Source organism: Danio aesculapii, chromosome 4 (genome assembly GCF_903798145.1).
Source record: "Danio aesculapii chromosome 4, fDanAes4.1, whole genome shotgun sequence".
Classification (NCBI taxonomy): domain Eukaryota; kingdom Metazoa; phylum Chordata; class Actinopteri; order Cypriniformes; family Danionidae; genus Danio; species Danio aesculapii.
The window spans coordinates 43,452,943-43,467,115 of record NC_079438.1 but is presented as its reverse complement, the minus strand read 5'-3'; the positions used below and the strand labels follow the sequence as shown (position 1 = coordinate 43,467,115).

Below are 14,173 nucleotides of genomic sequence, written 5' to 3'. Positions count from 1 at the left end.
TTATTATTCAGCTTTTGATGCATATAAGGCTGTCAGTAAAATTTTCAGATTCTGAAGTCACCGTGCCCTTGAAGGGTTTTAAACTAATATTGAACAGTCATTTATTTGGTCATTTTGCAGACAATAGTCTCTCCCAGATTTAGTTTTCTTCAGCTGTTTTGTGGCATCATTGGGGACGTTATTCAGACCTGATGTGATTATCTGTGTTGTTTTTGTCTGTAGAGGTGGATGTCTCCACTGATCTGCTGAGCTCTGCCTTCACCTCGTATAAGATCCGAGATCTCCAGTATGGCAGAACCTACATCTTTTCCATCAGACCACTGTATGGGGAGGTGGAGGGTCCGGTCACAACCATCACCAAAAGAATCTGTAAGGCAGATTTGCAATTCATAAGTGATGACTCTCTGAAATACAGCAAATGTATATGAGTGGTCACTCCGGCGATACCTTTTCAACATTTGTACCTGAGTCCATATTGATACCTTAAAAGTACATAATAGTATAAGTTGTAAAAAAATTTATAAGGAATACTATTGCATGCTTTAGGTATTTAAAATATACATTTGAGTTTCAACTGGACCCAAATAAGGGACAGCTTGTGTACTTATATTTATTGAAAAATAATGGTGATTATCTGCATTTGTGTAAGTGATTTACAGAAGTAGAAGTAGTGTTATATTTACAGTATATTATGTATCAAGACGATATTTTATTTATATTAAGACGATTGTTATTTATATTTAGAACAAGAATCATTTGATGACATTTTAAAAGGTTTATGGCTTTGCTAACAACAGTGCAGCCTAAATTACCTTTAAAAACTAGGTTTACTAATCAGAAAGTTTTTATTATATAGAAATATAAAATTTTGTATAACATAATTATATATTTTAATGCGTATATGTAAGAATGATGTTTATTTTTAAATACACAAATCCCTTAGACTGACTAATGATGGAACATTATGTCATCAATATTTAGAAAAAAAATGTTTACAAAATGACTTTGAATGCTTAACATACATTCTACTTTTCTATGTTTTAAAATCAAGCTTGCAGATTTAATTTGATTAAGGCACCAAATTTAGTTTGTGTATTAAGTACATTGGAGTCATTCTATTTATATAAAATGGATGCATACTGTATGTATGTAAATGCCTTAAAATAGCAAACAATCATTGAAATTTGTAATGCTATTTCACAGCATTGCTGCTTTCACTTTATGTTTGTTTAAATCAACACTGAAAAAATGATTTATTTGGATTTACTCATTTATTTTAAGGTACTGTAAGTGGTTGCAAATTTAAACAAGCAAATTAAATTTAGTAATGTTCAACTTCATTTGTTTGTTTAAATTCAGCCCATATAAACAGTTTGCCTTAAAATAAATAATAATAAATCCAGTGAATAGTTTTTTTTAGTGAATGAGGTCTTGGTGAAACATCTGAAAAGACACAAACAATAAATCTTAGCAACCCAATATTTTGGTATTGTGTACTAAAACCATATACTTAGAAGTCTGTTTCTGCTTGTGTTACAGTGGGAGAGCCTCGTCTTGTTCCTGTCCAGAGTTCCACACCGGCTCCTGTCTCTGCAAACACCAAAGAAAACATTCATCTCCAAACCACAACCAGAAACACTCGCACCCCAGTGGTCAAAGCCCCTGTTACAGCCTCTGTCACTGGCCAAATGGCTTCAGCACTGACCAGAATGACCACAGTCAATGACCAAAGTATTCTGTCTGCTGAGACACCTCCACCTGGACCAGGTCATTCACATTAATATGGGGCGTTACATACTGTAACACCATTTTTAAATCAAAACCGATAACTTTTTATGCATTCATTTACAGGACAGTGTTTTTTTGGGAGCCTGAAAATGAGATTCAAATTGCAGTTTTAAAAAATGCAATCGTCTCTTTACACATTGTGTAAAAATACCCCCAGTTTTCAACTTAACCAATTTAAAAATGCTTAAACTTGTGTTATATAACACATGACCTTTCTCCACCCTCTCAGTGACCCTTAGAATAAAACCGGCTGTTTTTGTTGCTTTCTAAATTCCTCTTTTGCATGTAAAGTTTGAAAACTTTCAGCTTTATATCTGAGCTGAAATTTTCCACACACAGTAATTGTTATTCATAGATTGCAGACAATATGAAGCCTATAAGAACTACTGTGCAACCCGTTTGATTTCATATTAAATATTTAAAAGAGAATAAAATAAAAATCATCAGCTTCATTTTGTTACAACATAAGTCAACTTTATTATTTTATCGCTCTTTAAATAATAACACAACATTAGCCAGACACTTTAGTGTTTTTTTTTATTGTACTAACTGAATATTACTCTGTTTAATAAAAATACTAAGGTCTTTCAAAAACATTTAATAATAGTATTGTTGGAATATTCAATCAATTCTATGGGTGTTCAATAAAAAAGGTCAGGAGAGGTTTTTCTTTAAGGTTTAGCATATTAGCAATTTATTGGATACAAATTAATAATTTGATTTAAAGAATTCTGTTATCCTTAATGCAATGCAAGAGTTACATTCAGGGTTGTGCGCAGTTTTCATTTCCTGACTTCAGCTTATATAGGCAGCTGATATTAACAGGTGGAGTTTAGTGAAATTCGTCACTTGTCAATCATTCTCCAGTCCGCCGTTGGCCGCACCCATACATACGTCCTCTTTTTTTATGAATTCTCTGCACAACATTAAAAAGCACCAGACTGCAAATTCTGTGCTCACAGTAAGTTTCACTGCAAATCCCTATTTAATTTCTGCAAAAGTGCTTCATTAGTATGCAAAACATATCACACTTGAGAAGTTCAGTTAATATATCCCATTTAAGCAAAACAAATACAATTGTTTGATGAAAATAAAAAGACATTTCTTTCTAATTCCTTTTACCTAACAGTATAAATATATGAACATTTATAAAATTATCATATTAACTACACCATAAAAAATATCTGTAAATTGACAGTTTTCCATATTTCTTAGCTGATAACAAAAAGGATTCCCGCTCAAATTAATGCAGCTGTGCAGGATGTTTTTAAAGTGTATTTGATTTTTAAGGCATGTTTTTTAATAAATTTTGATCTTAAAATGTATATTAGTTAGGTGTTCTCCTAATAAGATATTACAGTAGGTCATGGTTTAGCCCACTTTTCAATCATCACTATAGTATCGAATTTGGGTTGATCATGTCACCGATACCCGATCAATTCCCAATTGTATGGATCGGCTTCGATACCCCTAATAATAGCAACCGTAAATAAACAGAAAACACTTTTGAATCACAAAATAGGGAAACTGTTAATTAACAGATATTTTTTACAGTGTAATATATAAACTTAAAGGAATGAACACGTCACAAATTGTATAGAAATTCAAAACATGTTGAAATAAAACTAATTATTTGAACAACTTTGTCGTTTGCCACCAAAAATAGTTTGGTGACCTTTGAATTCCATTATATGGAAAATGATGACCAATGCATGTTTTTGTGAAAATAAATATTAACTGAATATAGAAAAAAATACCTCAAATGCTCAAAAAATAAAATGAAAAGCTGTCATTTATTTGAATGTGTGAATGAATTGTGTTTATCTTTCTTTTAGTGTGTGGCAGGGTGAAGGCAGATATTGTATTTCTGGTGGATGAATCCTGGAGCATTGGTACTAATAACTTTGGAAAGCTGAAGGATTTCCTATTCAGAACGGTCACCTACTTCCCCTCTATAGGACCTAAGGGAACGCAGGTAGGGCATACTAATCTACTACCTCAGATTAGGCAAATTCCACTTCATTTAGGGTCATTTTGAATCTTAATTAATAATATCAATTTCTCACTTTTGCTAATATTTAATGCTAATCCAAACTGATTAGCTAATGCTAATATAATAAATGTGTACGAAACGATCTTGTTCACTTGTCTTAGATAGCAGTTGTTCACTACAGTGATCAACCCAGGATCGAGTTCAACTTCAACACTCATAAAGACCGTAACTCCGTCTTGAGAGCCCTCCGAGAAGTCCGCTATGGAGGAGGAAACACAAAAACAGGTTAATCCTCACATTCAGAGGTCAAACATTTTTGGTGAATATGTCTGAGATGTGCTGATTGTGGATGTGTGTGTAGGTCGTGGGATCAGTTATGTCCTCAGGGAGATGTTTCAGGAGTCTTTGGGAATGAGACAGGAAGCTCCTCATGTGTTGGTGCTGTTGACGGATGGAAGAGCACAGGATGATGTGGAGCCGCCGTCCAGGATAGCGCACGCTCTGGGTCAGCGACAATAATACATTCATATATGACTTAATACACCAATACTGTTTGAAAGAAGGAGAGAGTTTGAAAGAAGGCTTCTGTGCTCATCAAGTCTAGATTTATTTGATCAAAAATACAAAAATATTAAAGTAATATTAAGTGACTAAATGATTTAGTTCAGTGTTTCCCAACCCTGTTCCTGGAGGCACACTAACAGTACATATTTTCGGTGTTTCTCTTATCTGACTCGTTAACTTCAGATTTTGGAGCCTCTTCTAATGTTCTGATGAGTTGATTCAGGTGTGATTGATTAGGGAGAGGTTGAAAATGTGGACTGTTGGTGTGCCTTCAGGAACAGGGTTGGGAAACACTGATTTAGCGAGTCCAGTGCTTCTTGAGATCAAAAGATAGAAACATTTTACAATGTTTTTGAGTATTTTCACTGCAAAACACAATAGCTAAACTAAATGATGCATTAAGTTTTGAGAAAAGCCATCATAAAAGTATTTATTTTTAGATATTTTCTAAAAATAAATGTCACTGCAACATCCTGTAGGGCAGTGGTAGGGAAAACTATGGCTCACGAGCAACATGTGGCTCTTTGACCAAAAATACATGGCTCACCAGCTGTCTCCCTTCAATAATATTGTACAGTTTAAAAATTGATAACAAAACGAATAAAAACTGTTTACGGTAAAAGGACATTTTGACCAATGGATAAACTTGAATCGCAACACCAATAGAGGGCAAACAATTTACATTTCTATGTTAACTTTTCGCACATGAATTCAAACAACAGTTATGAGCGGTGATGGCGAGAAGAAAAGATTCTATAAATTGTCCTTTCTACATTTATTGACTTGCTCAACATTTTATGCTTCATGTTTGTTTGTTTTTGAGCTGTGCATGGACAGAAATTAAGGTTTTAATTAAACCTGTATTGTTTATAGTAGTAAATAAAAAAATAAAAATACATAAATAAATATACACTCCAGTGGCTCTTTAAAAAAATACATTTGCCAAAAAAATCAGAAATGACCTTTGCTGAAAAAAGATTCCCGACCCTTGCTACAGGTACTGAATATTGTAAAATATTGACATTTAAAATAAATGTTTTATATATTAATCTATAACAATTCTATATTAATTATAAATACAACAATTTTTATATATTTATTGTATATATTATTGTATATATTATAATTGTATAATATTTTTGTCATTCAAAGCTGTCTTTCAAAAGATGTCCAGTCTTAAATTTTACGAAATCGTTTATGTATTTTTATTTGAGTAGTTGTTGATTTTAGATATGTATTTTTAAAATCAACATTTAAACTGAAGTTTATTTCTTACAGTGAAGATGTATTCATTTAACACGTGAAAAAAATGCACATTTCTAATAAGATTTTAATACTGAACGAAAAGCACATAGAAATACACAAATTTATAATATGTTTAACATAACACTGTTAACTGAATGAAAATAAATAAAATGAAATGTAAAAAAACTAATAAAATAACAAAATATCTATTAAAGAAAAATATTACAATGAAAAATGAAACATAAAAACAAAGCCTCCCAAAAAAAAAAGAAAAAAGAAATAAAATTGAATGTATCCTTAAAAAAAATCTATTTAAAAGAAGTATGAATGTATTTTAAAAAGTACATTTACTACTTCAACAGCATTAAACTTTAGTGACACTTCAGTGCAATATTACATTTACTAGCAATATACAATTGCAATTATTACAATATAATGTTTATCTATTATAAAAAATGCTAAACTTCAGTTTTTGCTACTTGTCTGTTAGGAGTAAGTGTGTTGGTCATTGGCATCGCTCACGCAGACATGGAAGAGGTGAGGACAATCGCGTCTCCCACCACATACAAGAACATCTTCTACGCCAGTGATTTTGATGACCTCCCATCCATTGAGAGAGAGTTCATCGGTAGCATTTGCAGCGAAGCCCTACAGTCAGAATTCAAACAACACGACGAGGTGAGCCATGCAGATAAAAGTAATTATGACTGAAGATACACAGCACAAATAATAGTTTCTTTTTTGTGTGTAGTCAGCTCAACTGGACACACCTACAGAAGACCCAGAAGCTCTTGCTAAACCAGAAGGGCCTTGTCCACTTAGCTGCAAGGTAAATTCTATCTCTATGTAAATTGGAATCTTTATGTTACTGTATTTTTTTCAAATTAAATTACATTAATATCAGTTTTGCGGGATTTAACTGTAAAATTCACAATAATATGTTGTATTCAGAATTGTATTGAGAAATTAAGGCTGACAGCATGATTACAGCAGATTACTGTAAAATAGGCTATATCTTTTGCACGTTTATTTTAGGAATTCAACCTTTTTTTTTCAACATAAAAGTTCATTTGTATTCATTTACAGGCAAACTTTTTTATATTTCGAAATATTTACAGAATGTAAACAATATTGATGTTATATGCCGTTTCATGTGAAACCTAATTCCTGGTTTGTTGTCATTCTCAGGGTCAGAAAGGAGAAAAGGTAAGCAGCTGTTGTGTTACCGTGTTGATATTGATCATGTTATTATAACTGATGGTATGATTGCATGTGTTTTCTCTGCTGCAGGGCGATGGGTTTGGTCATGGAGGCCTGGTATGTTTCTTCATTTCCTTCTGGTTTTCTCTAATATCAGTGGATCATCTTCTAATTCAGTTTGACCATCTTACACAGATAGACTCTCTCTCTCTTTTTAGGGGTGTTTACTAGTGATATCAGTATTTTTAATTGAGTTTAATCAAACCCTTAACCCTATCAAAATTGATTTTCTTAAGCATTGCCACAATAAACATTTTGATTTAGATAAAATTAAATAAAATGTTAAAGTTTGAACCAAAAAATTTAATTATATTTTTAAGGAAAAACTAAAAATGCTGTAAGAAATTACAGTAATTTGGTTCAAAGTATCATTTTTGCGTATACAAAAAAAAAACACTCACAAAATGACATTTGCTGTTTGTTTAAACTACTTATTTAGCTGAGCTGAAACAACACAATTCTTGAGTTTTTTTTAGTGACTACCTAATTGTTTTATGTTTAATTTATAAAACTTAATAAGTTAACTTAATTCCATTATGTAGTCATGTTATATAGTCTTCCATTATGCAGTCTTAAATGAACCAAGCATTTTTAGTGTAGACATTCAGAATACGTCGTTAAGAATTAGAATGTTCTTAAATGGTTGTTTGTTCATGAGATTTCTTGATGAAACCCTCTTTATAATACAGTAGTCAATGTATGAAGTAGATCAAAACTTTCATCAAAATGAAAAACATTTTTGATCCATTTGAAATGTTGACTACTTCATCTCACAGCAGCATTATTAGAGTGTCTATTTAACGCTAAGCTCTACATTCAGCTTTTCTTTTCAGTTTCAGAGAATTGAAATAGGTTCAATTCATTGAAAGAATTATTCAGCACACCTTATACTTATTTAAATTAAGCTAAAGCTACACAATTCTTGAGGGTTTTTTGGGACAACTTAATTGTTTTATGTTCAGTCAATATGTTAATTTAATATTATGTGTACAATCTAATATATTAATTTAATTCCTGCATGTTGTTCCAATATAAAGCATTTTTTAGAGTGTAAACTGTTGTTGCCTTAAATATTTTTGGTCATTTTAACTTGCATAACTTTAAACTTAGACTTATAACAACTTGTAAGACTTAAAAAATTGAAATGACTAATTTTAATGGGTCATATAAACATAAAAACATGCAGTCGTGAAATTATGATTATACCATTTTTTATACTGCAGTACTGCAGATATTCTACATCATAACAAAAGTATCTTACTTTATTTGTCCTCAACAAGAAAAAAACATTGCACAACCAAAGTGCCCACAGATATGTTTTTGGTTTTTGAAGAAGAAGAATGCTGGCATTTTCAACTGCCCAAAACACTTTGGTGGACAAACAGCCTTCATTTTGCACATGCGATTTCTTCAGAAAATATGCAAATCTAATTTCTTTCATGCAGTATTCTCTCTACTGTAATATATATATATACTGTAATATATATATATATATATATATATATATATATATATATATATATATATATATATATATATATATGTATATATATATATATGTATATGTATGTATTTATTTCTTTTTCCTGTTGACATAGCGGCTCCAGCAAGGCCCGGGGCATTTTGACTCATTCTCTCTAAAGGTTAAAGGAGAAAAGGGTGAGCGGGTGAGTACATCCAGCATCTGAAGATCCGCTTCACAACACAAACTTAAATAAACATCAATAAAACACTCCCGTTCCTCTCTGCGATCGCACATTCGTGTTTGTTAATTACTGAAGCGTTTAGAAGCTAAACCAGGCCGTTCTGTTAATGATGAGATTGTTTTTGTGACTCACTTGTTGTTTTAGCAGATTAAAGGATTAAATCTAATTATTAATATCACAGATCTGTCTCGGCGAGGGGTGACGTTCGTACTTTGCTTTTTTTTGTTCCTGTTATCTCTTTGAGAAGGCGACACATGAAAGCGCTTGTCATATCAAAGCGACTCTTTTGAATAACAAATGAAATGTGACAGGTCATGCTAACAAGAGCTGCATTGTTGTAGACGTTGCCTTGTTTATTTTTTTTGCGATATGTATCAATGCTAACGCGTGGATTCATATTGCTCTATATTTGATTTCAAAGTAATATGCGCCGCTGAAGATGTTCTGATGTTGTATTTTGAGGAGCCTCAAACAGCTTCTGTGTGTTATATAAATGTATAATATGGTGATGTTTGTTTATTTTATTTTTTGCTTGTGGGTTTATATTATTCAGGGTCTTCCCGGGACTGATGGTATTCCAGGTTTACCAGGACGGCCGGGGAGAACCGGACCACCTGGTTCTCCTGGACAAAGGGTGAACAATTTACTTTAATTGAATCAAGCAGAATATGTATCTAATTAAATATAGTACTATTGAATAAGCGGGAAACAATATCTTAATGTGATTCAGGGGTCTTCTGGAATTCCTGGAGACATGGTGAGTGTCCTTTTTTTTTTTTACACATTGCTATATAAAAACATAATGTAGGTGGGGATATTCTGGAAATGGTATTTAGTTCACTCTTTGTACATAATGTCCCGACCCTTTGTACATTTTAGTAAGAGAATTGGGAAAGGTGTAATTATGATTCACAGAGGGAGTAATGAGGAATGATTATGGCTAGTCAGTATAGAGTTTCTTTGAAATGTCTCATACTTCTCTGTGTGATTGTGCCTCAACAGTATTAGACATACCTTTTCTCTTCTATTTCGCTTTTTCCATAATCTCAGGGGCCTCCTGGTAATACTGGACCTAAAGGACAGAGAGGAGAGAGAGTAAGTTTAGGCACTGATAACAAGCATTTAACGTGTTTAGTAAATGAGTTTAGATTTTATTTTATTTAAAAAAATATACACTACCTGACAAAAGTCTTGTCGTCAATCCCAGTTGTAAGAGCAACAAATAATAACTTGACTTCTAGTTGACTTCTGAATCATCTGTTGAACTGCATCCCAATCATCACAAATACTGCAGAAGACCTATTGGAACGTGAAGGAAAAATCAACAGCCTGAGGTATCAAGACATTTGTGCTGCCCATTACATTACAAACCACAGGAGAGGGCAAATTCCTCAGCAGGATAGCACTCTTCCTCATACTTCAGCCTCCACATTAAAGTTCCTGAAAGCAAAGAAGGTCACAGTGCTCCATGATTGGCCAGCCCAGTCACCAGACATGAACATTATTAAGCATGTTTGGGGTAAGATGAAGGAGGGATTGAAGATGAATCCAAAGAATCTTGATGAACTCTGGGAGTCCTGCAAGAACACTTTTCAGATGACTTTACTAATAAGTTACTGGAGTCATTGCAGAGATGTGTGGCTGAAGTCCTCCTCATGGGAGTCATGCACAATATTAATTCTTTTTCCACTGCACCATGACTTTATATTTTATACTATACATTAGTTCTGTTAAGTGACAAGACTTTTGTCTAAGCAAAGTCAGACCTTACTGTCTTAAATAAATAATTAAAAATCAAGGCATGACCATATTTTATTTTGGTAAAATAAGTATAATCTAGAGCAGTGTTTCCCAACCTGTTCCTGGAGGCACACCAACAGAACATATTTTGGATGTCTCCCTTATCTCACCCATTCACTTCAGGTTTTGGAGTTTCTTCTAATGTTCTGGTGAGTTGATTCAGGTGTGTTGGATAAGGGAGAGCTTGAAAATGTGGACTGTTGGTGTGCCTTCAGGAACAGGGTTGGGAAACACTGATCTAGAGGCCTTTGTCTTTCATATACTGTAAGCCACTTCTAAATGATCAACTAGAAGTCAAGTTATTATTTGTTGTTCCTAATACTTGGATAGGCTACAAGACTTTTATCAGGTAACGTATAATTGAAATCAAGTTGACTTAAATATCTGTACTTTTTGGCAAGTCTTAAAAAAAAATGACATTGACAAGAACATATCATTTGATTTTTGAATCAAGCCTGTTTGAATTGCTTTTTATTGTGTTATTTTGTAAATGCAATAGTTTCCTACATAAATTGCTATTTAAATTATATCAGCTTTTGTATTTCAACCTTTTCTCTCTTTCTAGGGTGAGCCAGGCTATGTGATGGGAGGTATGGAGGTTCTTCCAGGCCGTAAAGGAGAACCTGGATCCTCAGTAAGTGCTGGTATCATACTAAACTGCTCTTTAGTTTACATCAGGGGTGCCCAAACTCAGGGGTGTCCTGCATATTTTAGTTCCAACCCCAATTAAACACAGCAAATCAAGCTCTTTCTAGGTATACTAAAACTTCCAGGCTAGTGTGTTGAAGTTGGAGCTAAACTATGCAGGACACCGGCCCTCCAGGACTGAGTTTTGACACCCCTGGTTCACATAATATTTTACTTATCTTAATTATATTGGATTTTAGTAATTTATTTGGATGTTTTCATGTATTTGCCCCTTCAATCATAAGGGCCCTTCAGGTGCTCCAGGGGTACCAGGGGTATCTGGTCCTCCAGGACTACCTGGTCTTCCTGGGCCTTCAGGGTCTCCAGGACTCTCTGTTAAGGTTAGTATGAAATGTTCATCACATGCAATTCATGGTATCTGTCATCAGTTACCCACCCTTCAATTGTTCTAAACCTATTTGATTTTTTGAACATAGAAGAAGATATTCTGATAATGGTTACCAGCATTCTTCAAAATATCTTCTTCTTTGTTCAAGAGAAAAAAAAGAGAAACTCATAATAGTTTAGAAAAACTCCAGGGTGAGAAAAGTGATTTTTCAGTTTTGGTGAACTATCCCAATGTAGTTACAATCCAAGGCCATTTGAGGTTATATGCATATGTATTGACCTGAATAAGTTTTAATGATTTCAGTAGAGTCTCAGCTTTTTTTTCTTCTTCCTCTTAGGGTGAGTCTGGAGAATCTGGTCCTAAAGTAAGTCATCTAATGTGCAAGCAATACTTTACAAAAAAACATATATACTAAATACACAATAAATAATGTGCAATCATAATGCTTCTCACACTCTTCAGGGTCCACGTGGAAAACCAGGTCCAAAAGGAGAAAAAGGAGAGCAGGGGAATAATGTAAGTGCATACTACACTAAGCCTACTAACACATTCAAAATCATATAAATTAATATAAATACATATTTATGAGCCCTACATAATTATTTCTGATACTTGCATTACTTGAATAAACATTCACTTTCAGTTGAAACAAGTTATCAGTTTGATTCAGTTCTTCAGTTTCTTACTACACTGGTTTGTCAATAGAGATGCATAGACATGTTTATTAAAAAAGTCTCAAAAGTCTGAGATGCTCATATATTTCACAACAGCATTTTAAGGTTGTAAATATATGAACAAATTCTGTTTGACATGTATTTTTATTCCATATATACCCAAAATGAACCTTTACAGTAACTTTAATAGTAATTAATAAAAACAATTGTAAAAACATAAGGTGTATATGCAGATGAAGTCAAAATTATTAACCCCCCTTTGAATTAGTTTTCTTTTTTAAAATATTTAGCAAATGATGTTTAACAGAGCAAGAAAATTTTCACAATATGTCTGACAATATTTTTTCTTCTGGAGAAAGTCTTATTTGTTTTATTTCGGCTAGAATAATACCGGTTTAAACTATTTAAAAACATTTTAAGGTCAAAATTATTAGCCCATTTAAGCATATATATATATATATGCTTATATATATATATATATATATTTGACCTAATTAACCTAGTTAAGCCTTTAAATGTCATGTTAAGCAAGTTAAGCAATGTTAAATGTATAGAAGTGTCTTAAAAAATATCTAGTCAAATATTATTTACTGTCATCATGGCAAAGATAAAATAAATCAGTTACTAGAAATGAGTTATTAAAACTATTATGTTTAAAAATGTTTTGAAAAAATCTTCTGTCCATTAAACAGAAACTGGGGAAGAAAATAAACAGGAGGGCTAACAATTCAGGGGTCTAATAATATTGACTTCAACTGAATAAAGAGTTTTAAAACATTTGAAAAGTTATACGATCTCGATCTCCTACTAAAAATGTTTTTTTTTTATTGTATCTCCTCGTCAAAACTGAACAGAATGCTTTGTGGGATTTAAAGCTTCTGTATATACTTCTTTTATTATGCAAATGTAGACTTATTTAAATTACTAAATAATGTTTATCTAGGGTTTGCCAGGTTTACCAGGACCAGTGGGAGTGGATGGACTTCCAGGACTTGCTGGCCCAAAGGGAGAAAAGGTGGGTGAGAATGAAGAGCATACAAACATCTACAGTAATCTACTCACCTTATCCTAGCCACTTGAATCTTGTGGCTCGAGACTTCTGGTCTCATTCACGTCCATTGATTTTAGATGTTAAAAACAGCTCGTTTTGCTGCTTGATGTTGCAACTGACATTTTCTTATTATATTATTCTGCATTGTCTTTATAATCATGCAAACACTTGTTTGTAGAGCAAGTAGTTTGACCGTTTTCAGCTTCTTATTATTCCTAGTCATTTCTAGTATAGGCAACTGAATCGGAAGTTCTAAAACGCAAAACGAGTGCACTTCAGCATTTCAGAATAAGGTCAATAGTTTAGTTTCATGTGTCATTGTTTGTCTTTTCATAAGTTGTATAAAAGCTATTTTGAGGAATGACTTCCTACAGCTTGCACAAGAAAGCTAAAATGCATAAATTAAATCTTCTGGCTCAATTTCTTTTTTTGTAGGACTCATTGTTGGGAGTGCTGAAAAAAAAAATCGCACTTCCTCTCAGTCAGAACTGCATAGGGCTAAAAATAGTGCAGCTGAATTTTTTTGATTGAATTTCTTTTGTGTTAAATATAAAGGGACAGGACGGTATTGGAACACAAGGCGCTCAAGGTCCTCCTGGACCAGCTGGAGAAAAGGTATGCATTTCTGATGAACATAAACCACATCTGAATTGCCACTTTAAATTTATATACACTATAAAACTCAATAAGTTAAGGTAACTCAAGCAGTTTAAGGAAACCGATTGCAACAAACCATTTAAGTTAAAAAACTAATCCTAATGAGTACTGTGAACTTAATCCATTTGAGTAAACGAAGCAATTTGAGCACAGTAAAACCCGATAAATGAAGAGAACTCAAACCAACTGAGTACTGTAAATCCAATAAGTTAAGGCAACTCAAACCGTTTGAGGAAACTGATTGCAACAAACTATTTGAGTTAAACTAATCTATTTAAGTTAAAGTAATGAGGTTTTTAATTAACTTATTACCTTCAACATTGAGTTCAAAACTCTTTTTAAATAAGGAGAATTCACTTTTAGTCAATTTTGAGTTAACTACTCATTTCATTTGATAAA

The 14,173-nt window shown here is 32.9% G+C and overlaps 1 protein-coding gene across 1 annotated transcript in view; it reads left to right on the top strand.

Annotated features, from left to right (window-relative positions):
* Nucleotides 1-14,173, top strand: part of col7a1l (collagen type VII alpha 1-like) — a 105,029-nt gene that overhangs the window by 45,997 nt on the left and 44,859 nt on the right. Inside the window, exons 20-38 of the mRNA XM_056456370.1 lie at nt 223-369; nt 1,540-1,767; nt 3,624-3,763; nt 3,943-4,066; nt 4,143-4,286; nt 6,081-6,268; nt 6,342-6,419; nt 6,779-6,796; nt 6,881-6,907; nt 8,449-8,517; nt 9,110-9,190; nt 9,287-9,313; nt 9,607-9,651; nt 10,922-10,990; nt 11,289-11,384; nt 11,730-11,756; nt 11,855-11,908; nt 13,010-13,081; nt 13,673-13,732. Of these exons, the coding sequence (XP_056312345.1) occupies nt 223-369; nt 1,540-1,767; nt 3,624-3,763; nt 3,943-4,066; nt 4,143-4,286; nt 6,081-6,268; nt 6,342-6,419; nt 6,779-6,796; nt 6,881-6,907; nt 8,449-8,517; nt 9,110-9,190; nt 9,287-9,313; nt 9,607-9,651; nt 10,922-10,990; nt 11,289-11,384; nt 11,730-11,756; nt 11,855-11,908; nt 13,010-13,081; nt 13,673-13,732 (1,694 nt within the window). The remainder of the gene's footprint in view (nt 1-222; nt 370-1,539; nt 1,768-3,623; nt 3,764-3,942; nt 4,067-4,142; nt 4,287-6,080; nt 6,269-6,341; nt 6,420-6,778; nt 6,797-6,880; nt 6,908-8,448; nt 8,518-9,109; nt 9,191-9,286; nt 9,314-9,606; nt 9,652-10,921; nt 10,991-11,288; nt 11,385-11,729; nt 11,757-11,854; nt 11,909-13,009; nt 13,082-13,672; nt 13,733-14,173) is intronic.